Consider the following 24,058-nt stretch of genomic DNA (forward strand, 5'->3'; position numbering starts at 1 on the left):
TCATTCTTTCATGTACACGGATCAGTCATCCCAGTCCTTTTTCAGAGAAACAGCCCCAAAGCATGATAATGCCACCCCCATGCTTCACGATAGGTATGGTGTTCTTTGGATGCAATTCAGCATTCTATCTCCTTCAAACATGATGACTTTTGTTTGTACCAAACAGTTCTACTTTGGTTACATCAGCCCATTTGACATTCTCCCAATACTCTTCTGGATAATCCAAATGCTCTCTAGCAAACTTCAGATGGGCCCGGACATGTACTGGCTTAAGCAGAGGGACACGTCTGGCACTGCAGGATCTGAGTCCCTGGTAGCGTAGTGTGTTACTGATGGTAGCCTTTGTTATGGTGATCCCAGCTCTATGCAGGTCATTCAGGTCCCCCCATGAGGTTCTGGGAATTTTGACCACCGTTCTTGTGACCATTTTGACCTCACGGGGTGAGATCTTGCGTGAAGCCCCAGATCGAGGGAGATTATCAGTGGTCTTGTATGTCTTCCATTTTCTTATTATTGCTCCCACAGTTTATTTCATCACACCAAACTGTTTGCCTATTCAGATTCAGTCTTCCCAGTCAGGTGCAGGGCTACAATTTTGTTTCTGGTGTCCTTCGACAGCTCTTTGGTCTTCACCATAGTTGAGTTTGGAGTGTGACTGTTTGAGGTTGTGGACAGGTGTCTTTTACATTGATAACAAGTTCAAACAGGTGCCATTACTACAGGTAATGAGTGGAGGACAGAGGAGCCTCTTAAAGAAAAAGTTACAGATCTGTGAAAGCCAGTAATCTTGCATGTTTTTAGGTGACCAAATACTTATTCTCCACCATAATTTGCAAAATAAATCTTGCCAAATCAGGCAAGGTGATTTCCTGGATTTGTTTTCTCATTTTGACTTTCATAGTTGTGGCCTACCTGTAATGTCAATTACAGGCCTCTCACATCTTTTTAAGTGGGAGAACTTGCACAATTAGTGGCTACCTAAATACTTTTTTCCCCACTGTAGATATTCTCCTTAGAAAGATGAAACCCCACTTTTTACTATTTTAAGTTTTCAGGTTTCATGTTTTTTAACCTTTTGGAAGAACCGACAGCACTGGAGTTGTTTGATAATATGTTCAATAATAAAATTAAGTATAAAAAAAATGCCTAATTCTGCATCCAGTGTGCTGTAATTTAGATATATTGATCTTGTACAAAACTGAGGCTATAAAAAGCAGTCAAGAAAGTTTTCATCAGGTTAGTGAAATTAAAAAGAGGCCCCAACAATTATTTTTGTGCCCACAGTTCTCACAGCTGTATAGAGTATCCAAGAGATCTGGGAGGTCGGTTTCTTCTAAAGAACCCATATGTGCCATTCTTCCTCTCAAATAAATGCCAGGTCCCTTAGTTGGCAGCCAATTATGGTCATTATTAGTGTTGAGCATTCCGATACCGCAAGTATCGGGTATCGGCCGATACTTGCGGTATCGGAATTCCGATACCGAGTTCCGATACTTTTGTGGTATCGGAAATCGGAATCGGAAGTTCCCAGTGTATGGTTCCCAGGGTCTGGAGGAGAGGAGACTCTCCTTCAGGCCCTGGGATCCATATTCATGTAAAAAATAAAGAATTAAAATAAAAAATATGGATATACTCACCCGTCCGGGGGCCCCTGGACCTTACCGATTGTAACCGGCAGCCTCCGTTCCTAAGAATGAGCAGTTTAAGACCTTCGATGATGTCGCGGCTTGTGATTGGTCGCGTGTCGCTCATGTGACCGCTCACGCGACCAATCACAGGCCACGACGTCATTGCAGGTCCTAAAAACTCCTCATCGCGCGAGTCTCTCATTGAGGAGTTTAGGGCCTGCGATGACGTCGCAGCCTGTGATTGGTCACGTGAGCGGTCACATGAGCGGCATGCGACCAATCACAAGCCGCGACGTCATCGAAGGTCTTAAACTGCTCATTCTTAGGAACGGAGGCTGCCGGTTACAATCGGTAAGGTCCAGGGGCCCCCGGACGGGTGAGTATATCCATATTTTTTATTTTAATTCTTTATTTTTTACATGAATATGGATCCCAGGGCCTGAAGGAGAGTCTCCTCTCCTTCAGACCCTGGGAACCATCCAGGATACCTTCCGATACTTGAGTCCCATTGACTTGTATTGGTATCGGGTATCGGTATCGGCGATATCCGATATTTTTCGGGTATCGCCCGATACTATCCAATACCGATACTTTCAAGTATCGGAAGGTATCGCTCAACACTAGTCATTATGGTATTTTTCATTTAACGGCTGAAGTGGTAATAGTAATACAGGCGTTATTGGAAAGGTGGCATACCTGGAAACACGATTCATCCCGTACACATCCATGCATATTGACACAGCCACACTCGGTCATTAAGAAAACAATCTTACATCTCATGTATTTATAATGGTTTTATTATAAATAGTAAATATTTACTGCACTTTATTACATGAAACATATTGCAGCATCTGTTGCCGGAAATCCCGACTGCACACAGATAAAATTTAACTTCTTCCATCACCTCTAAGACGAAAGCGTGATCTCATCACTAACCTAACTAGATCCCTAATGAATTACCCATCATTCTTAAAGGAATGTATTTTGTGCTCTACCTCGCTTCACTTGTCAAGAAAGCGAAGAAATAAATAAGATTGTAAATTTTCAACCATCTAACATCATTTTTTGTACATTATCAATATAAGACAACTGAGTAACCCTTTCTTTTGCCTTCTCATCAAGCACTGAAATCAGTTCAACAACTGCGCCATGTTTTTTTGTTTTGTTTGTTTTTCAAAAAGTAGATCTGTCATATACGGATTCTTTATTGACCAATTCCTGATAAATGCAGCATACTCTTGAATTTAGAACAGGCTTTTGTTGCCCCTCAAATGATTCATAAAGGAAAAGTCCGGCACACTGTAAATTGAATTCTTTAAGAAACACTCCAAAGGCAAGACTGATAGACTGTGTTACGCTTACTAAATAAGGTGCTTCATGGCACAATAATTCTTTCTTTGGTGTCTTTGGAATTCCTGTGTCATGCACCTCATCTCATGTCCTCCACTAGGTATAACAGATTGCCCAATTTAGGCCGGTGTCACACTTGCAAGTGCAATGTGAGAAACTCACGTGAGTCTCTCGCATCAATTCCGGGCACTGCCGCCGGTTCTCAGGACCAGAGCGTTCAGCTGCATAGAAATACATGCAGCCGCACACTCCGGTACCGAGTGACGGTGGCAGTGCCGGGTATCGAGGTGAGAGACTCGCGCGAGTTTCTCACATTGCACTCGCAAATGTGACCCCAGCCTTAGAGAAAAGATAGTTCAGGTCTCAGATAGTTTTCTCCTCTGTTTAAAGGGAGCAGATTATTTAAAATTAATTTATATGGTAGTCTTTAACTTTCAAGGTTTAAAACAGAAAATGTTTACTTAAGATGTCTAATTATTCCATTGATCACAATTAGCTGGCGCTTAGACTTTGACCTGATGTTACTATTTTATATAATTACTTAAACTAATCCAGTTTAAATCAAGCAATGGCCCCCCTATGGATTCTAAAATTACCATCAATCCTCGCCTAAAAATCCTGGCAAAGACATGTTAGGTTTCCGAATCAAACACGTAAGAAGAAAGAATCCACAGGCGGCATAGTCTTATAGAAACATACAACAGACATAATGGTGGAATGCCTTTTTACTGTATTATAAAATAGAAAGAGTGGCTTTCATGTAGAAAATGTCAAATCAAGCTTCAGAAATGTCTTTGAAACTGAATAAACTTGCAGAAAAATACAATCCCATTGCATTTGCAAGACATGAAAGGGATGCTGAAGTGAGGTATGTTATTGCACGTTGATTGACAGCCATGAAATCAATGTCTTTCAGTCACAATTTGGCGCTGGGCGTTTCCCTCTCTGTTGTTTATTTCTCACGCCAAATGTATTTGCCAGTTCTTAAATGCTGGGTGTTAATCCTAGTAAAGTCTTAATAAACATGCGGCATTGTTTGTCTATTTATGTCAACCCTAAATAACAGGTGGATGACCAAGCTTGTAATTGTAATATGGAATGTAATCTATACAGTCAAATCACCATGACCGACCCCAAGAGGCACAAAATCCTCTATATTCCCTGCTCTGTTCTTTTTATGAGGCTTGGTCCGACACAGAAAGGTTTCACACTTACAGCTGTCTCATCATTTTGTTACTAACCAGGGTCCAACATAAAAAAATATTCTCTCTTCAACTTCTTGTAGAACCCGGGAAAAGTTCTGACTTCCAAAGTGGAGCTTAGTTGAGTCGTACACCTGTGGCTTCCATGCTTGGAACAGTTGCTCTGTTATTAGATAAGTCATTCCAGAAGAACGGTAGGATGTACTATTTTGCCCTAAACATCCAGCTGAAATATAATATCTTTCGTTATCCACTTCACTGCATAAAAGAAGTCTTTATCATCTATTTATTGTTCTTGCAGTCAAGCTCCAGTTGGTGCTGCTCATTGATGAGAATATCCATCTTGCCCAAATGTCCAGTCCTAACAGAGACAGTCACTCTATGCAATATCTGGCTTCAGATAATGAAAGGCACCTGTAGGAAATAGAGAGAGATGTTTAGAAGACTTAAGACCAATTCACTTAAAGAGCCAGCCTGAACCATAGGTTGACACTGTCACATGTAATACTGGGAAATCAAAGAATAGGGCTAATATTTTTATTCCCGGGACAAGTTTGACAAACTCTTCAGAATATGTGATCATATACTTTAATGACTCTTGAACTGACTTGATTAAAGACATGTGTTTTTAATATGGGGCATGCCCGTGGTTACTGCATGTCGGGCAAAACCTTCTGTTTTACCTAATGGCGGTCAGGTCTCATGTCTCGGCACGTAATCACCTCAAGATGTCTTTGACATCACTTAAGCAAATAATTATGCAACAGATGTTTTTCAGAGAACAATCAACGGGCACCGGAGACAAAAGAGACTCAGTGAGAAAGGGAGAGTCATCAACCTTCTGTTGGAAGCCACAATGTTTCTTGTTTTGTGCTTTATCTGATAGGAAAACATCAGCTCATTGCAAGGGATCGGGTCCCCTGCATGAATGGAAACAGTTAAACTATACTTCAAGCTTAGGAGATAATCTGTGACCTTCCATATTTGATGCTGAAGATTGCTAAAGACTTCCTGCTTCTGAGCATTTATTAAGTAAAGGCCTGGCTATATGGCACAGATTACTGATTTATTAAGTATACTTACTCTGTCCATACTGGCTGTATTGATATCCCGTTACAGGCTCCATGCTGTATCCTGATGTGCTATAGGTTGGGGGGCAATATGACTGAGATGTTGATAGACTATCCAATGTCTTCATGTGTTCTAGTCTCTGGCTGCAGCTTGCTGACACTGCAGTGCTAGGTTCAAGACCCCCGGTTAACGGTGATAAGGCATAGTCAGACTGAGGTTGGTGAGGTACACCTCCATGATTAGTAAGGAGACCCATTACCTGTGGGAAAGAACAGCCATTTTAGTATGCTTTATTTCCACACATGATATTATGTAAGTATAATACACATAGCGTATGGTTCACTAACATCTAAATATATACAATAATATATAGGAACTATTGTATGTAAAATCCAATACAGACATATTACAGTAATCATACAAAATTATTCACATAATACAGACATATTACAGTAATCATACAAAATTATTCACATAGTAATCTATGTTCTAACTACCAGCGATATTGTAAGTGTCCACATATACATTTGAGAAAAATCCGCCTGGAAATTATTTTATGTATATAGAGAACCTCTAGACTTTCCCCAACATCGATGGTATTATAAGCCATTGACAAAGGTTGGTTAACCGAGTATGCATGTTTTATTGAGGGTCATGAGAGTCATGTTAGCCAATCGTGGGTTTATGGACACTTAGTAATCCCACTCTTGAGTTCCTTTTGACCACATATCATTTATAGTGGATGTGTACCTCAACATGGTCCCAACGTTCACATGTCCAGTAATCATCCGTTAGAACGGATCCAGCAGCAATCCGTTAACAAAATGTTGTTTGGGCCAAAAAAAAAACATTGAAGTCTACATAAAACAGATCCATTAAACAACAATCAGGTTCTCTTTCATTTGAAACTGATCCAGTAAGCAAAAAAACGGATTCTTTTCAAATGAAAGAAAAACTGATGTCTAATTAACTGATCCGTTTTATATAGACTTCAATGTTAATTTTAAAAAAACAGATCCAGTTGAAATCAGTTTTTTTTAGCTGGACAAAAAAGTTGTATCTGCACAACTTTTTTGTTACTGAATTGCTGCTGGATTCGTTCTAAAGGATGATTACTGAACATGTGAATATAGCCTAAATGGGTGGCACTGGTATTCTCATAGGCAGCCTAAAGAAAATGGTGCGAATACCTAAATCAGATATGGAGGTCTACGCGATCTTTGACAAAAAGTGTTGGATCAATAAACCTTCTAAGATATTAAGGCACGCAGAATGAGCCCAGAGTAATTCACAAAAAAAAAAACTATTCCTCCCGTTCCTCTTGCAATGAACTCCAGTTTTCCATGAATCTACCTGCACTGAATTAGCATCCCAATAATTTGATTTTCCTGCTTATGTCTGTTTGAAAGCTAAAAAAGGGAAGTAGCCCCAGGCCCAAGGACCCCTGTATTTTTTTTGTCTTGACCTTTTCGCCTAAACACAGAACTAAGGGAAGGGCACAGTCACCTCGATCTAATCCCTTTTACTAAACTAGCAAGTATAGTTTTGTTTCCGGTTCCAGAGAAGCTCTCGTTTCCACAGTAAGGAGTCAGGCATCAGTGTTTGCAGAGGCAGACCTCAAAAAAAATATCTCACACACTTGAAAGCTATCAGACTTGCTCAAAATTGCCAGCATCCGTAACTGAGTTAATAGTGAATATATTTTCCTAAAGACATGTATAATGTAATAAGGATCCCATTGCAAACCATATAATAGGCCAACACATCTCAACAATGGTCCCTTAAAGCAGAACCACATGGAGACCAAACAGTTAAAAATGGCATCTAATGGTAAGTCCACACTAAAATGCTCCACTTAGATTATGCTGTAGAGTTCAACCCAACACAAAGGACCTTTTCTAATAATTCTACATTATTCCAACATCTCCAATCTAAGAGCAACGATTAGGAATTCCAAGATTTCGAATCGAAGAGCAACGATTCGGAAGAATACACCAAGTAACAATGCTTTACAGTATAGTCCTTAAGGTGACGTTACTGTAATTAGTCATTATGTTCCAAGAATATTAATTGCATATTCCTTTTACTATTAATTTAAAGAATCCATTTCTACTATATAGGATTAGACGTAAGAACCTAACAATTGTTTAAAAATATGTCAAGTAAGTAAACACATTGAATATTTTACTAGGATGACCAAAAATAAGATTTTTCTGTGAGGGGATATTTCTAAAATGTACCCCAAAATGTCAATAGGGGTCTGATGTTATAACCATGCCACTGTCGGGTTAGGGACTGGCTTTATTCTTTTCATTTATCAATGTTGGCTTAGAACTAAAAAGGCTAAGGACCACATTCATCAAGTGGTTTTTGCGAGTATTCTGGGGTAAAAAAAAAACAATTGAAATGTTGCAGCACTTTTTCACAACTCAGAGTTGCGCAAAATTTTTTATCACTTTTACACCAGCCCCAGCCAACATTTCTAAAGTGTGTCGTGATCGGGTGGGACAGTGAACCCTCTGTCAAATTTATCAAAATTTACTACATTTTAGCGTTGTAAATAATGAAAGAAATATTAGTGACATTTCTGGCAAAAGGTGCGCAGCAGCAGATGCGCCTAACTCACATGCCTCTTAATGAATTTGTCTTAATTCATCAAAAAACGCCAGTCACATTGAAACGGGCCCTAAAACTTCTGTGTGTGACCTATGGGTGTAAATTTTAATTCCTACCCCCATTCTTTTTCATGTACATTGCATTATTTCTACCTTTTCTGACATGTGTACAATCCAGCATGAGAGGAGTTAACATTAACGTTATGCGTTCTAGCCATGTTTGACCCTCACACATGTGTAGCGTGTAATTTACAGAAGCCTTCTCCACAGGAAGCCGGACACGTTGTCCTGAAGATGTCCCGGGCCCTTCTCTATTGTGATGGGAAACAGATGCAGGCCCGGTTCTTAGAAAAATGGTGCCACCTGCTCTGTGCTATTCCCACTGCGCAGAATGGCTGTGAATTCCTTAGTCATGTTCACACGGGCATGAATCAAGTAATGGCAGATTCTATCTTTCATACTTTTATAAGGACATCTCCATCATGTGTATTTAATCTATCCTACACCTCTATGGGATTTCTCAAGATAAACAGCTAATCCTCGTCGAGATAAAATCACTGTCTTGTGAATTTATGTGTGAAATGGGGAGACCTTGAAACATACTTTTAGGTGAGAAGCCTTATCTATGGGAGGTATAGTTAAACATTGTGGGGTTAATGAAGCAGGAACATGCAAATAGCAGAGATGATCGACTCTACCAAGATTTGAATTTGGCAAATCACGCAAATTTATCAGGTAAATGCAATGCAAATTGAATGTTCCTTATTATGTTCTGAGGTTTCTCCAGACACCAGAGCATAAGAAACTTGAGCAATGTTTACAAAATTCAATTAATACTCATCTCACCACCCACTTGTGTTGCAGGCCACACAACCTGCCATCTGGTCTTTCGCAACTCTTCAGCTTCTCCTGTCTTACGCATCCTCTTTGGCCTGCTTAAATCTATGCTGGAGTTTCCATCATCGGCTAGGCCTATGACATGACTGCTCACCCTTCCATTACTGCTCATATCATAACATTACAACATTCATCCCTTGAAGCCACAGGCTACACCTCAAGCAACACAGGTCATAAAGTTGTGAGGTCACGATGTCACAGGATGTGCTACAATGGCAGAGGCCAATTTGGCATTGTAAGCCCTGGAATGAAGTGATGCAGGCCAAAGAGGATTCACACAATGGAGGGACGGCAGAAAGAGGAGATGCGGAGGACTGGATGGCTGGCTGTGGGAGAAGTGAGCAGCAGGGGGGGGGGGTTAAACCTTTTTCCAACCTTTTACAATTCAGCAAAACAGTATCCACAACTTCAGGCAGGCAAAAATGGATATTCTAGAGAAAACAAATGTTTGTAAAATTTAAAGAGAATTTAATTCCATTCAACTAGATTTGCTCATCTCAAGCAAATAGACATTGAGCATGTATGCTATGAAGTAGGGGTCCTAACAGGGCTATACCAACCTCCTTCAGATAAGTCATCAATATTGGATGGGTAGGGATCTGACACCCAGCACCTTTACTGGTAAACTGTTATTAGCTACCGGATAGTGTAGATCAGCTGTTTTCTTGAATACAAGTTGATCTGCAATACTTGGCAATAGCCACTACACTCGATATATCAAATGGAGCTGTGCTGTTCAGACATAACAGCTTATAGGTGGTGGGGGTATCAAGTGTTGCTGATATTTATGACCAGTCCTGATGGTGTGTCAATATCATATGTCCTGAGAACCTCTTTAAGGTTATATTTCGGAGGGAATCCAAAAATTAGGAGCAAACAGAATCTGTTTATTTACATTATTTATTATTTTTTTTTATTTTTAGTATTCTGGGTTGTTTAAAAAGTAGGTGTATAACGTCTTTAATGGAGAAATTAACACACAAGCTAGTTAGATACCTTAATTAATTTTCACTGCTCCCTCAACTGCATTAAGTCCTTTGTGACATATTTGTGCAAACTCTAGAATAGTTTATGTTACACATATCCAGAGGCAGAGGGCACATTTTCAAAATCATCCAAAATGTGTCAACCTGCTACAAAAAGATCATTAACTTTATATATTGGACCACAAATGAGGAGACATAATAGTAAAGGAAAAGCATACTAGGCAGAGATTATGGACCCCTGCACTGGACCATGTGACATTATAATGGAAATTTATACATTTCAATAACTGACTGCCTCTTATGCTGATAAGATGTAAGACTTGGGTATGCTAACAGATCACAGACTGCACATGAGTCAACAGTGTGATGCAGCAGCAAAAAGACAAACACAGTTCTGGCATGTATTAAGAGAAGCATAGAGTCTAGATCACATGCAGTAATTATCCCCCTCTACTCCTCCTTGATCAGGTCTCATCTGGAATACTGCGTCCAGTTCTGGGCAGCACATTTTAAAAAAGACATCAACAAACTGGAGAAAGTTTAGAGAAGAGTAACCATGATGGTAAGCAGACTGCAAAGTGTGTCCTACGAGGAACGGTTAAAGGATCTGGGAATGTTTAGCTTGCAAAAAAGAAGTTTGACAGGAGACTTAATAGCAGTCTACAGATATCTGAACGGTTGTCACAGTGTAGAGTGATCATCATTATTCTCATATGCACAAGTAAACATAAGAAGCAATGGGATGAAACTGAATGGGAGAAGATACAGATTAGAATATTAGAAAAAAAAATTTGACAGTGAAGATGATCAATGAGTGGAACAGGCTGCCATGAGAGGTGGTGAGTTCTCCTTCAATAGAAGTGTTCAAACAGAGGCAGGACAGACATCTGTCTGAGATGGTTTAGTGAATCCTGCACTGAGCAGGGGGTTGGACACGATGACCCTGGAGGTCCCTTCTAATTCTAACATTCTATGACTCTACCCATTTAGCAAATTGCTTTCTTGTACAGTGTTCAGAAGAAAACATGCTGTTTTATAAGGATGTTCTTATATCAAATTTAAAAGAAAACGCCATAATAAATATATAATTAATAAGAATTATGCATCTTTCTTTCTTTTTAAAGAATTGTTATTTTTGGACTTTTCTATTATTTTTCTGATTTTTAAGAAGTTGGATCTGTGATGTACAGATAATAATAATTTAAAAAAAGAATCTAAATTATTCTGAATTGTTTTATGTTTCAAGTAATAAATACATGGATATAATTAAGTAGCCAGTAGTATTTTATTCCTGTGCTCATCTGACCCTTGTTACTGCTATATAACGATCTCTACCAGGGCATGTTTTCTGCCAGGTCCATCATCTGCTCAGCCCAAACTGCATAAGAAAAAATAAACAATTACTATCTTTGTATCATGACAAGAGACTGGTGTCCATATTTTTGTGCAGAATGGAAGGCTAGAAATCCTAGAAGCACATCTAAACAAATGCTCGCAACACACATATAATACAGAAGGAAGGGATCCAGAGTTGTTACCTACAGTGTTGTGTCAAGCTTATGAGCAGATGTCCAATATGATGTAGGTGCTAACTTGCAGGCTCAACATTCCTTGCAGAACATTCCCTGCAGCATCGGGATACCTTAATGAACAGTTTTATTGGGAAAATTAGATTCCCTTTAATTACAAGCAGGCAAAATGTGGTATTAACTTATGCTGATTTTACATGGGCTGATAATTGAGGAACAAACATTCCAAATAATGTTCATTTCTGATAATGTTGCCTAAGCAGGCCAGCAATTACCCCAAAGAATAATCCAAGCCCTTGTTTGTTGAGTGCAATGATTTGTAAAAAATAATCATTCTCTGCAGCACATAGTCCTGTGCAAACAAAACGTGTGATGCCAAGAACAATGATATTCTATGTGCACAGAACAAAATGGTTGTTCTGTACTTATAGATTTCTGGTCAGACTATCTAAACAGGCCATTAAAGGGGCTATCCACTATTGGGACAATCCCTTCTCAATCACTGTATTTCACCCAATTAAAATAACGACATCAGTGCTTACCTCCTTTGCTGACACCATTCCAAAGGTATCAGCCAGGTATGGACTGGGGCTGAAATTCAGCCTTGGCATTTGAAATCACACAGGCCCATGCTGTCACTGTCCCCAAGAACCAGATCGGATATATTACTACTATTGCCCTGGATGGAGGAAAGGAAGATTTACTACAAGACCAATATTTCTAATGATACCCGTGGCCTGCTGGGGTAAGTGAAGGAGTCACCGACTTTGTGCTCCGTCACAACTCTCAACAGTATGGGTCTCTTGAGAACACCAATTCTGTTAACAATGTAGCAGACAAGGCAGCCCACGACCAGGCTGGCCCTTCTGGCATTTGCCAGAAATGCCAGATGGCCAGTCCATCCCTGGTGTCAGCACTGGCTCTCCTGGGGTTTTCATGCCTTTTAATGTCCTACAATCCCTGCAGCCAATCAGTGGCCTCTTCACTGATTCCTCCTTTAGACTTAATTGACAATTTTAGGTGGAGCTTCAGCTGCTCTATCACTTTCTCGGATGTCTGATTTGTCCGATGGATGGGACAGTAAATAAATCACTACTTGGCCTTAGGGCAGCAAGGTGGCTCAGTAGTTATCACTGTTGTGTTACAGTGCTGGGGTCCTGTGCTCAAATCCTATCAAGGACAACATCTGCAAAGAGCTTGTATGTCCCCTCCCCCACTCCCAATTTTTATATGGGTTTCCACCACATTTTCCGATTTTCTCCCACACTCCAAAGACATACCGATAGGGGATTTAGCTTGTGGAAACAGTGATAATGATGTCTGTAAAGCGCTGTGAAATAATGGCATTATATAAGTGAGTAAAATAAATAAATAACAGTGAAGCGGACACTAATAGTTCGCAGGTATCGTGTGACATGACAACCCCCAGAAGAGCAAGTGCTGAAATAGTGCTGACACTGCTGGTGAGTGTAGGTGTTATTATTTTACAAGGGTGAAACATAGCGATTGAAAAGGGGCTATCTGAGCAGTGGACAACTCCTTTAACTGACTGTTGGTTAGATTGTTTAATATTTTTAAGCCTGAGACAAGCTCAACTGGCCTGACAACCACAGCTCAGACATTTTAATTGCCCCCTCCTCTTCAAGGCAGCAGGGGATCCAGCCCCTCCCAGTACCCTCCTATCTTTAGGTGCTGTTTGAAACCCTCCACTAAGTTTTACCATCGCCCTTGCTGAGAGCAAGTGTGACCTCTGTGGCCTCACAGGCTCATTGCGCCCGAACTTTCTCACTTTTGAAGGTTCGTACTTTCCGGGGGGTTTCATCCCAATTGCTTATTTTGCTCGATTTATGAATGAATATTCAAAGTTTGTGGATGTTTCATAGAAATAAGTAGGGCTTTCTTAGAATTAAGAGGGTGGCCTCTCAAGCACATTGTGCCCTAACACGTATTAATAATCTTTCCTTCTTAATATTCTCTGCTGAAGTGGACAGGAAAATCTTCGATTTTTCTAACCCCTTCATGTCAAAGAAGTGAGGTATTTTCTGGGAAATGATGATGAAGGAGACCCCACATTGACTGAAGCTTTTGGGTAAGAGAGTGACATCAAATCTCAAGATGAGGGGGAAGAATATTAAAACAATTCAGAACGGAGCAAGATGTTGAGGAGACTAATGAAGATGAACAAGATACAGGTAACACCTAATATTTGGGAAGAGATAAAAAGACCATATGAACCAAGAAGCCTCCAAGGAAAAATCGTCAAAGGGGATGTCACAACATTGTCACTCAAAATCGTCAAAGGGGATGTCACAACATTGTCACTCACCTTCCTGGAGTTGTAGGAAGTGCTAAGAATGCTAGAACTGCAGTCAAATGTTGGAATAATTTATTCACTGTCTACATTCTTGACAGTATTTTTAGATGCAAACCAGTACAGTGACACAACCAAGGACAAATTCTCCAGAGAAAGAGACATCAAACCCACAGATATAATTGAAGTAAGGGCCTTCATTGGCTTCCTGCAGTTAGCAGGAAAATAGAGAGGGAATTATCAAAGTTGGAGGAACTTTGGGGGAGAGTAGGTGATGGCATTGAAAAATGTAGTCTCATGATGACTCTCAAATGATTCAAGACCCTGATACGTTGCCTTCATTTTGATGACAGAACTACACAGACCCAACGAAAAGAATATGACCAGCTTGCTGAAATTCATGACGTGTGAAAGATTTGTGGTAAGATATCAGAAGAGCTATTGGGAAAAACGTCACTATTGGCGAAATGCTCCCATGTTTTTGGGGTAGATATGTTTTTTGGCAATACATACCGTCAAAACCAAACAAATATGGTATAAAACTTTTTGCCTTTGTTAACGTCAGGATGATTTACAGTCAACATGAAAATGCATGTTGCAAAAGAGCCAACAGATCCTTTTTGTGCCAGCAACAAGCCAAGTGAAGTGGTGACAGGAATGGCTGAGCCATTATTTGGATCTGGTCACAATATTATGGCTGATAATTGGTTTTATGAATTTGATCTCAATTATTTGAAAATGCAGACACTGTCGAATGTTGGAAATGTCAGAAAAAATAAGAGACAATTGCCGTCAGATTTTGTAAATGTAAAAGGGAAAAAACAACACAGCAGTATGTTTGGTTTCAATGATGGGAAGGTATTGGTTTCAAACATCCCGAGCAAGAAGAAAAACGTGATTCTTGCATCTTCACTTCATGATGCCTATGCTAATGATCCTGAATCTGGAGTGCAAAAGAAACCAGAGGTGATCACTTTCTATAATTGAACCAAATGCGGTTTTGATACTGGAGATCACATGTGTGATACTTACAGCATTAGCCGATACATCAAGCCCTGGCCAATGGTCATCTTCTTCGCGATTTTGAATGTGGGTGGTATCAATTTTCAAGTTATTTACCTCGGCAATCAACTGGAACCAATGCGTAGGAGAGTGTACCTAAAAACGAAGGCTCATGAACTGGTGATTGGAGAGTTATGCTGAAGAAATCTGAAGATGATTGGAATCCCCTCTAGTCTGAAAAGATTTCTCCCCATCTATGACCGAGAAAAATCACCACCTTTCCCACATTCCAAAAGACACACAGTACAGACCAAAAGTTTGAACACACCTTCTCATTTAAAGATTTTTCTGTATTTTCATGACTATGAAAATTGTACATTCACACTGAAGGCATCAAAACTATGAATTAACACATGTGGAATTATATACTTAACAAAAAAGTGTGAAACAACTGAAATTATGTCTTATATTCTTGGTTCTTCAAAGTAGCCACCTTTTGCTTTGATGACTGCTTTGCACACTCTTGGTATTCTCTTGATGAGCTTCAAGAGGTAGTCACCCAAAATGGTTTTCACTTCACAGGTGTGCCCTGTCAGATTTAATAAGTGGGATTTCTTGCCTTATAAATGGGGTTGGGACCATCAGTTGTGTTGTGCAGAAGTCTGGTTGATACACAGCTTATAGTCCTACTGAATAGACTGTTTGAATTTGTATTATGGCAAGAAAAAAGCAGCTAAGTAAAGAAAAACTTTAAGAAATGAAGGTCAGTCAGTCTGAAAAATTGGGAAAACTTTGAAAGTGTCCCCAAGTGCAGTGGCAAAAACCATCAAGCGCTACGAAGAAACTGGCTCACATGAGGACTGCCCCAGGAAAGGAAGACCAAGAGTCACCTCTGCTTCTGAGGATAAGTTTATCTGAGTCACCAGCCTCAGAAATTGCAGGTCAACAGCAGCTCAGATTAGAAACCAGGTCAATGCCACACATAGTTCTAGCAGCAGGCACATCTCTACAACAACTGTTCAGAGGAGACTTTGTGCAGCAGGCCTTCATGGTAAAATAGCTGCTAGGAAACCACTGCTAAGGACAGGCAACAAGCAGAAAAGACGTGTTTGGGCTAAAGAACACAAGTAATGGACATTAGACCAGTGGAAATCTGTGCTTTGGTCTGATGAGTCCAAATTTGAGATCTTTGGTTCCAACCACCGTGTCTTTGTGCAAAGCAGAAAAGGTGAACGGATGGACTCTACATGCCTGGTTCCCACCGTGAAGCATGGAGGAGGAGGTGTGATGGTGTGGGGGTGCTTTGCTGGTGACACTGTTGAGGATTTATTCAAAATTGAAGGCATACTGAACCAGCATGGCTACCACAGCATCTTGCAGCAGCATGCTATTCCATCCGGTTTGCGTTTAGTTGGACCATCATTTATTTTTCAACAGGACAATGACCCCAAACACACCTTCAGGCTCTGTAAGGGCTATTTGACTAAGAAGGAGAGTGATGGGGTGCTACACCAGATGACCTGGCCTCCACAGTCACCAGACCTGAACCCAATCGAGATGGTTTGGGGTGAGCTGGACCGCAGAGTGAAGGCAAAATGGCCAACAAATGCTAAGCATCTCTGGGAACTCCTTCAAGATTGTTGGAAGACTATTTCCGGTGACTACCTCTTGAAGCTCATCAAGAGAATGCCAAGAGTGTGCAAAGCAATCATCAAAGCAAAAGGTGGCTACTTTGAAGAACCTAGAAGATAAGACATAATTTCAGTTGTTTCACAATTTTTTGTTAAGTATATAATTCCACATGTGTTAATTCATAGTTTTGATGACTTCAGTGTGAATGTACAATTTTTATAGTCATGAAAATACAGAAAAATCTTTAAATGAGAAGGTGTGTCCAAACTTTTGGTCTGTACTGTAGATGCACCACCTACTCAGTGGAAATGGGTCACAGAAGGCTGTCAAATTATGAGTGCCAAAAATGTCATAACATGATCTGCCTGTACCATGCAAATATGATCTGCCAACCTTCCTTTTCTCTCTACCAATGAATTTCTTTTGCTGGGCTTTCAATGTCTGAATCTGAAGGAACTTGATTCCAGTAGCATCTAAGTGCATAAGGGTATGCTTCCACGTTCAGCATTTGCTGCAGATTGGACACTGCGTACAGCCACAGCGTCCAATCCGCAGCAACCAGGTGTTACTGCATAGTGGATGGGATTTTATGAAATCCCATCTCCATTATGTGTTCAAAGACACAGATGGCTGACTTCCGAATACGCACATGCAACGCATCTTTATAGACCACAGCAGGTCTATTTATCTTGCAGAGATGCTCAGTCTTCGCAAGATAAATAGCATCGTCCTATGTATAGGATGCGGTGATTCCGCATGGTTCAATGCACACATGCGTAATCACCGCACGTACAAAAGCCATCAGCGCTTTGGATGGAGCGGGTATCTGCTGCGTCCAAAGCGCTGCCTTTACGGAACATGGAAACATTCCCTTACAATTAAGTTTTGTACCTAATTTTAATGCTTAGTAATAGTTATGTCTAGAAAACTGGAGGTTATTTGGTGGTGGTTGCGAAATTTAGCTACTTTTTGCTACTTTTATGGTTATTAAATTAATTTTTTTTGCATCTGATTTTGTATATTCCCTATTAATCCATCCATATGAAGGTTACTGATTACTTTTAGAGCCCTGAAATTTAGATAACTAGATATTTTAGGCGATTTTATTGTGCCTGTGAGGAACATTGCACAAAACTCTGGTGCGCCAGAGATGCGCCTGATGCAGGGTTAAACTCAACTATAGATTATTTTAATTTACTACATGGTTAATAATTAAAATGCACACAAATAGAATATGCTTAATCTATAGCATCTTCAGTATATACTATTAAAATATAACCCATAACAATTGTCCTCTTTCCATATCCAATAATGCCTGACGCTATAATGTAAACTTCATATATTGAGCCAAATGTAGATGTGGACTGGAAATGAAAACAAACCCAATGATAGCTGACACCCTATCTGTCTATTTTTCTCATTTCGTAGTATAGGATCATAATTATACACTTGGACCAGACTACTCGGTATACTCTGTGTCCCAGATGCTGATGAGCAAACCAGAGGGAACTCTCCATCACTTTAATGACCTCTGCAGGTGGTTTTATTTCATCATGAAAATATGAGCTTTCTCAATCTCTGCACATCAAACGCTATTGGAAATCATTAAATAACATTAATTGTCCTATCTGCTTCCCAGTTATGGAATTCAGTCCAAAAATTCATGTCTCTGGGTGGACATTTACCATTTCAAAACTATGCAGGAAAATAACAAAAATCTGAATTATGGAGCAGAGATACTTAAGGGTTCCTTAGAGGCTTCAACTTCCAAAGGGCCTATATAGTTTACTATAGCCTTTTTCGCATACATTTGGTTATAATTTCCATAGCCTTGTCTGTTTTGTTGTCTTTTGGGCTTCAAAATGTAAATCAATGTTTTATACTTAGATGAAAAAGCCTTGTCTCTGTGTGTGTAGAAGACATTTCTGGTCCAATTAATTAAGAAACTAATTTCTGGTCTCGGCCGCGTTCTTATATGTGATAGCGTAACATTAGGAAAAGATGATTATTTCTTTTTAAAGTCATTCACTCCTACTGTGTGTTAAAAGCCAGAAAAGTTTGGGCTTCCTGCTAATATGCAGTAGAAAGAAAGCTGTGAAAGTTAATTACACTTACTGTTAGAAAAGGGAGGTTTTATGAGTTTTTTGCCCATAGGCAGTAATGTTTATTCCATCGCATTTGACTGTGCACCCTTTTTAACTCTCGAGTCTTTGAACTTTATATTTTCACAGATTTATCACTGTCTAGCAGAGAGTAGCTATAACCGTCTCAAGATTCTAACCTCACGTAGAGGAGAGGGAAGAGACGCAAGTCGTTATTTTTGCTCCCCTTTGTGCCATTAAAATCTCATTTTCTGCCTATTAAGATGCCCTCTCAGTGCTAGAGCCAGGCTGATGAGTGTGTAATTGGGTATAATTGTCTTTTCACTTTTCATTTATGTCATTCTCAATATCCTTCTGTTTCCTCTCAGTGCCGAGAGGAAGATGTGTTTGGGGAGGATTCATAGCTGTGAAACTGCCCCCACTTAGCCCGACAAAGAGGCCTGATTTTAATTATAGATTGCATGCCGTTCAGAGAAACTATTAGACACCTGAATATTAGTCCCTCTGATATAATAAAAATCCCTGTGTTTAGACACACATTAACAATGTCAAGCCAACCTCAGGCAGCTGTGGACCGTGGTAAATTCAACCAACCTTTTGACACTCAATTACCAAGTCAATTTATTTCACTGGAATTCCCAAGTAGAACACCAAAACTCTTCTGAATGAAAATTAACAGTATAATTATTGCTTTGAGAATCATATATATTCCCAAGGTGGCAGCATTCTTTTAGTTTATGGACACTGGGATTTTTTTAAAGGGCTATAAATGCACCTTGAGAAAAGCAATATAGCCAATAATATCAACATGGTATCCTAATAATATCAAAATTCCTAAACACTAATAGATTTTAAGACAGGATTTATTTTTTATTTTTCATCCAGACTTAGAAGTCAGTGAACCTCTTTGTTTATTCCAATAGTCATAAAGCACGAGAAATAAAAAATATTTTTTTTTAGAATATTCTCAGCAGATTTTCGGACTTGTATATGGGTCAAACTAAACATCTTCCATACGTAAGTTTGTGTTCTTCAGGAATAATTTTGCTGCGCATACAGCACATAGTAACACATTGCTCGGAGAGGAGCAGAAGATCTGGAACATCTTTGGAGTAACTAACGCTTATTCCTTGCTCGTGATGTGTGCTGCGTGCAAGACATTGTGATCTTTGTTGTGCAGTTCCCTCAGACTCTTTGCCTTGTGGCCACTGTCATTTTTAACTCCAGAAAGATCTATATTATTTTGAAGGAAGAAAAACACTTGAAAGACAGCCTACAAGCCACAGCTTTTGAAGTAGCCAGTGCGGGGGTGGAAGAGGAAAATAAGGAAGGAAATTTGCAAAACAGAATCATGTGGCTCATATAAAGAACGCTTTATGGTTCGAATTTGGCAATTTCTTCCCTTTTTGCCTCAGGTGCCCAGCCTGTTCGGTTCTGGCTCTCAGTTAAAGGAATGAAAACACTCCACTGACCTGAGGTGAAAGGCCATTGCCAATGGTGGGGTTCATGGAGTTGGAAGGCCCAGATGGGGGTACAAAGCTGTCTGTGTAACTGGAAAATCCATGCCGGCCGCTGGGCAGGCAGTAGGCCGAGCTGTTCTCAGGATTGGAAGGAAGGCTGCTTTGGTGAACACTGCTCGGAGGGAGAGGTTGGGGTCTGTGAACCGTGCTGCTTGGATCAGACACAGCTGCAAGAAAGAGGGAATATTCATAATAAGTTACAAAATGAAATCTGTAGCTTGGGTATGTTGTAACATGAGGAGTCACATAGGTTTTTTTTTTACTGCGGAATCTGTGATGATTTACCTTGTGGTATGGATGTAGGTTGGTAGGAAGTTTCTGATAACTGGTAGGTTGGCAAAGCTGGCATAGCAGAAGGTGGAAAAGCCCCTGGAATCAGGTGATTAAAGGCCATTAACTGGTTAGCTCCTGCTTGCTTCCTCCACCTGGCACGGCGGTTACTAAACCACACCTATAAGAGAAAGGTTCATCAAGATTACAGGCAAAATACCATAAGTAAATGTCCAATCACACTTATGTGCAGTCTCCTGTAATCAGAGGCAGCAGATGGGAACAACACTCTGTATATCATAAATTCCTATAGAGCGAACATAATCAGTTGGACACCAAGACGTCTATTTTCAGTGGCCATATCAGGAGATAAGAGTAATGGTGGAGGCACAAATTCCAAAGGCTGATACTGATATGATACAAAATAATGCACAGTATCCTCCATGGAAGATTCATCAATATGATTGTTGACACCTTATGGAGATTTATGGTCTGGGAAAAGGCATAATGTAGGAATGAATGGAAGCATATTTTATGTCTGATTTGTTTATTACTCCCTTGCAAGGCAAGAAGTAGTACCATTTGTTCTTCTATTTAACAAGGCCATACAATTTTGTAATAGACAAATGGAAACCTCTGGGATTACATCATTATCTCATGTCTACAAGTGTCATCTGGGACTTCTTCAATGGTAATGACAAGAAGGATGTAGATAAGAGTCTGTTGCAGGGATTGATGTATTGCAGTGCGGATTATAGCCTTCTTATGTGCAATAGCAATTTCCAATTTATTATATTAGATGAAATTTCGGGATTTTTATGTTTCCTATGCATCTTCAAAACTAGATATAGATCTATATTTATTGAAATTTAAATTATTGCCATGCATCTACATTTACATCTTGACAGCTAAGGAAGTTTTTTTTAAAAAACAATATCGTTTTTTGACATAAACCATACGATAATCAACCAATGTGCAAATATCAGTCAGTTCAGTAAAACAGGTTGACATTTTAGCAATGTTGTAGGTCTATAAAATAAAAGACAGCCAATTTTACTAGTCTCATGAGACAGCATTGTCCCTTTAATAAATAAAAAAGCACCCACAAGGAATCAGAACAACCTCGATGGTAAATTAACTCCTTCACTGCTGCAGTAATACCACGCACAGTGCACCTCTCCAGCAGCAAAGAGGTCCTGACTGACAGTGATATGCCGCTTCATGCTGTGCTCATTTCAAGACCCATATGTTAGATGTTCAGGGGAATTTGTTAGACTGTAGATCATGGTAATAGTGTGACAGGTTATGAGTCTCTCGGGATCTGAGGAAGCCATAAGGAATGTTGTGAAGTCAGAGGGTTAAAGACACATTATAACAGCTGGAAAAAGCCTCCTGCATTTGCCTAGTAAGGGTCATCAACTTGTGAAAATAAATGCTCTTGGAAGCACAACAACATTTATTACTTGTGTTAACATGATGAGTTTTAATCCCCTATCTTGCCCTGTATTGTTTTACCATCCTTCTATAAGTGAAAACATGGGAACAAATACCCATGTAAGTTGGAGTTGTTGTGGAACAGGACTAAAGGACAACCATCTGCAGAATGAAATCTGGAGGGTCTGTATGATACAGACTACTTCTATTACTCATAGATATTTTACTGTATCTCATAGTACAAGAAAATGAACCATCTTGGTGGAAAAGACTGATATCTGTCACAACAGGGACCATATATTAATCTCAATATTAAATTGATCCAGGAACATTTGTTCCTAAATAGGCAGAAGTGTGAACATTACCTGTACTCGGGCCTCGGTTAGCTTGGCTCTTTGAGCAAGTTCTTCCCGAGTGTAAATATCTGGATAATGAGTCCTCTCGAATGCTCTCTCTAGTTCCTCCAGCTGTTCAGCTGTGAATGTGGTCCTGCTTCTACGCTGTTTCCTCTTCAAGGGGAGGTCTGGTTCAGAGTCAATGTCAGAACCTTCTTCAGACTGAGGGGATGAAGGAGCTGAAAGAAACAGATCAGAAAGGTCAAAACCTACAATAATAAGTGCCAAAGTGATCAAATATTCCAAAATTTAGAAAAATGTGACAATGCAAATTACTTAACTGAATAGTAGCTAAATCCTTTCTTTGATACATATTGTTCCTGAATATTTAATGGTTAACTATATTGGCCAGAAAATAGTTTCTCAATCAAAGCCAACTGAGAACCGCGAGGACAGTCTCTTGTGGCAATCTGTTGTATGACAGAAATCCAGCGTCTATCAAATTTGTTTTAGACCATGGGAAAGAAAACAGTGACTTTTAAACTAAAACTTGGCTATGCCTATGTAACAGTCGTACAAAACAAACAGGAACTTTGTAGCAAAGCCCAGCGGAAAAAATATCACATCATAGTATCTGGCTTTATACATCAAAATAGGCACCAGGGAGTAAATTTGGCCAGAGGTTATTCTTCAATCCACTAAGCTGTTATTTAACATTCAATTTTACCAAAACCCTTATGGCATGTACTACATCATTGCTTGTCCCAAGCAGCGGACTTTGTTATCCCAGTCATTATATTAAAGTATAATGATGTATGAAAGATATGTCAGCAAAATACACATAACTAACTTAGATGTTGGTAAAGTTGACCATACAATTTCAACAGTTGCTGGACAACAGTTATTCGACCAGATCCCCTATACCCATGAACACTCAGCTCAAATTAATATTTGTGTATTCCTAATGGGAAGAAGGTTGTAAGCTGGAGGTTGCAGGTACTGGCTAACTTTTCGAGGAAAAATACGGATTGGGCATGTTGAATTTTCCATGCCTAATCTACTTCTTGCCTAACATAAGCCAAATGAATGCCAGCCGCACATGTCCTACATAGCAGATGTTTTGTTAATCCAGCTGGCGTAAAGGCCCCGTCTCACATAGCGAGATCACTAGCGAGATCGCTGCTGAGTCACAAGTTTTGTGACGCAACAGCGACCTCAGTAGCGATCTCGCTATGTGTGACACGTACCAGCGATCAGGCCCCTGCTGCGAGATCGCTGGTCGTGTCGGAATGGCCTGGACCTTTTTTTGGTCGTTGAGGCCCCGCTGACATCGCTGAATCGGTGTGTGTGACACCGATCCAGCGATATTTTCACTGGTAACCAGGGTAAACATCGGGTTACTAAGCGCAGGGCCGCGCTTAGTAACCCGATGTTTACCCTGGTTACCAGCGTAAATGTAAAAAAAAACAAACAACACATACTCGCCTTCTGATGTCCGTCAGGTCCCTTGCCGTCTGCTTCCTGCTCTCACTGACTGCCGGCCGTACAGCGAGAAGTGAAAGCACAGCAGTGACGTCACCGCTGCGCTCTGCTCTCACTGTACGGCCGGATCTCAGTCAGAGCAGGAAGTAGACGGCAAGGGACCTGGACACCGAAAGGCAAGTATGTACTGTTTGTTTTTTTGGTAACCAGGGTAAACATCGGGTTACTAAGCGCGGCCCTGCGCTTAGTAACCCGATGTTTACCCTGGTTACCCGGGTGCTGCAGGGGGACTTCGGCATCGTTGAAGACAGTTTCAACGATGCCGAAGTCGTTCCCCTGATCGTTGGTCGCTGGAGAGAGCTGTCTGTGTGACAGCTCCCCAGCGACCACACAGCGACTTACCAACGATCACGGCCAGGTCGTATCGCTGGTCGTGATCGTTGGTAAATCGCTTAGTGAGACGGGGCCTTAAGTCTAATGTATAAGGCCACCTTAACTGGGTATTCTGGTTGGAAGTAATTATCACAAGATTGGTTATAAGTTCTAGATCGGTGAGGTTCAACTGCTGGACTCTCACCAATCACCAAAGCTGGGTACTTTTATTTCTTTAAAAATTATTGACATTGCAAATGCTTTACAACCATTCCATTAATTATCTATGGGACTGGCAAAACTCAGTATTCGTCTTTCTC

At 40.1% G+C, this 24,058-nt stretch overlaps 1 protein-coding gene across 3 annotated transcripts in view; it reads right to left on the reverse strand.

Moving 5' to 3' along the window:
* Positions 1 to 2,700: 2,700 nt before the first annotated feature.
* Positions 2,701 to 24,058, reverse strand: part of PAX3 (paired box 3) — a 99,982-nt gene continuing 78,624 nt past the window's right edge. For all 3 annotated transcript variants that reach the window (XM_077290877.1, XM_077290876.1, XM_077290875.1), the window contains exons 5-9: positions 21,915 to 22,123; positions 20,131 to 20,296; positions 19,798 to 20,012; positions 5,264 to 5,510; positions 2,701 to 4,594 (exon numbers count right to left, since the gene is read on the reverse strand). In XM_077290877.1, coding sequence (XP_077146992.1) covers positions 4,560 to 4,594; positions 5,264 to 5,510; positions 19,798 to 20,012; positions 20,131 to 20,296; positions 21,915 to 22,123 — 872 coding nt within the window. In that variant the 3' untranslated portion in view covers positions 2,701 to 4,559. The remainder of the gene's footprint in view (positions 4,595 to 5,263; positions 5,511 to 19,797; positions 20,013 to 20,130; positions 20,297 to 21,914; positions 22,124 to 24,058) is intronic.

Source organism: Ranitomeya variabilis, chromosome 2 (genome assembly GCF_051348905.1).
Source record: "Ranitomeya variabilis isolate aRanVar5 chromosome 2, aRanVar5.hap1, whole genome shotgun sequence".
Lineage (NCBI taxonomy): Eukaryota > Metazoa > Chordata > Amphibia > Anura > Dendrobatidae > Ranitomeya > Ranitomeya variabilis.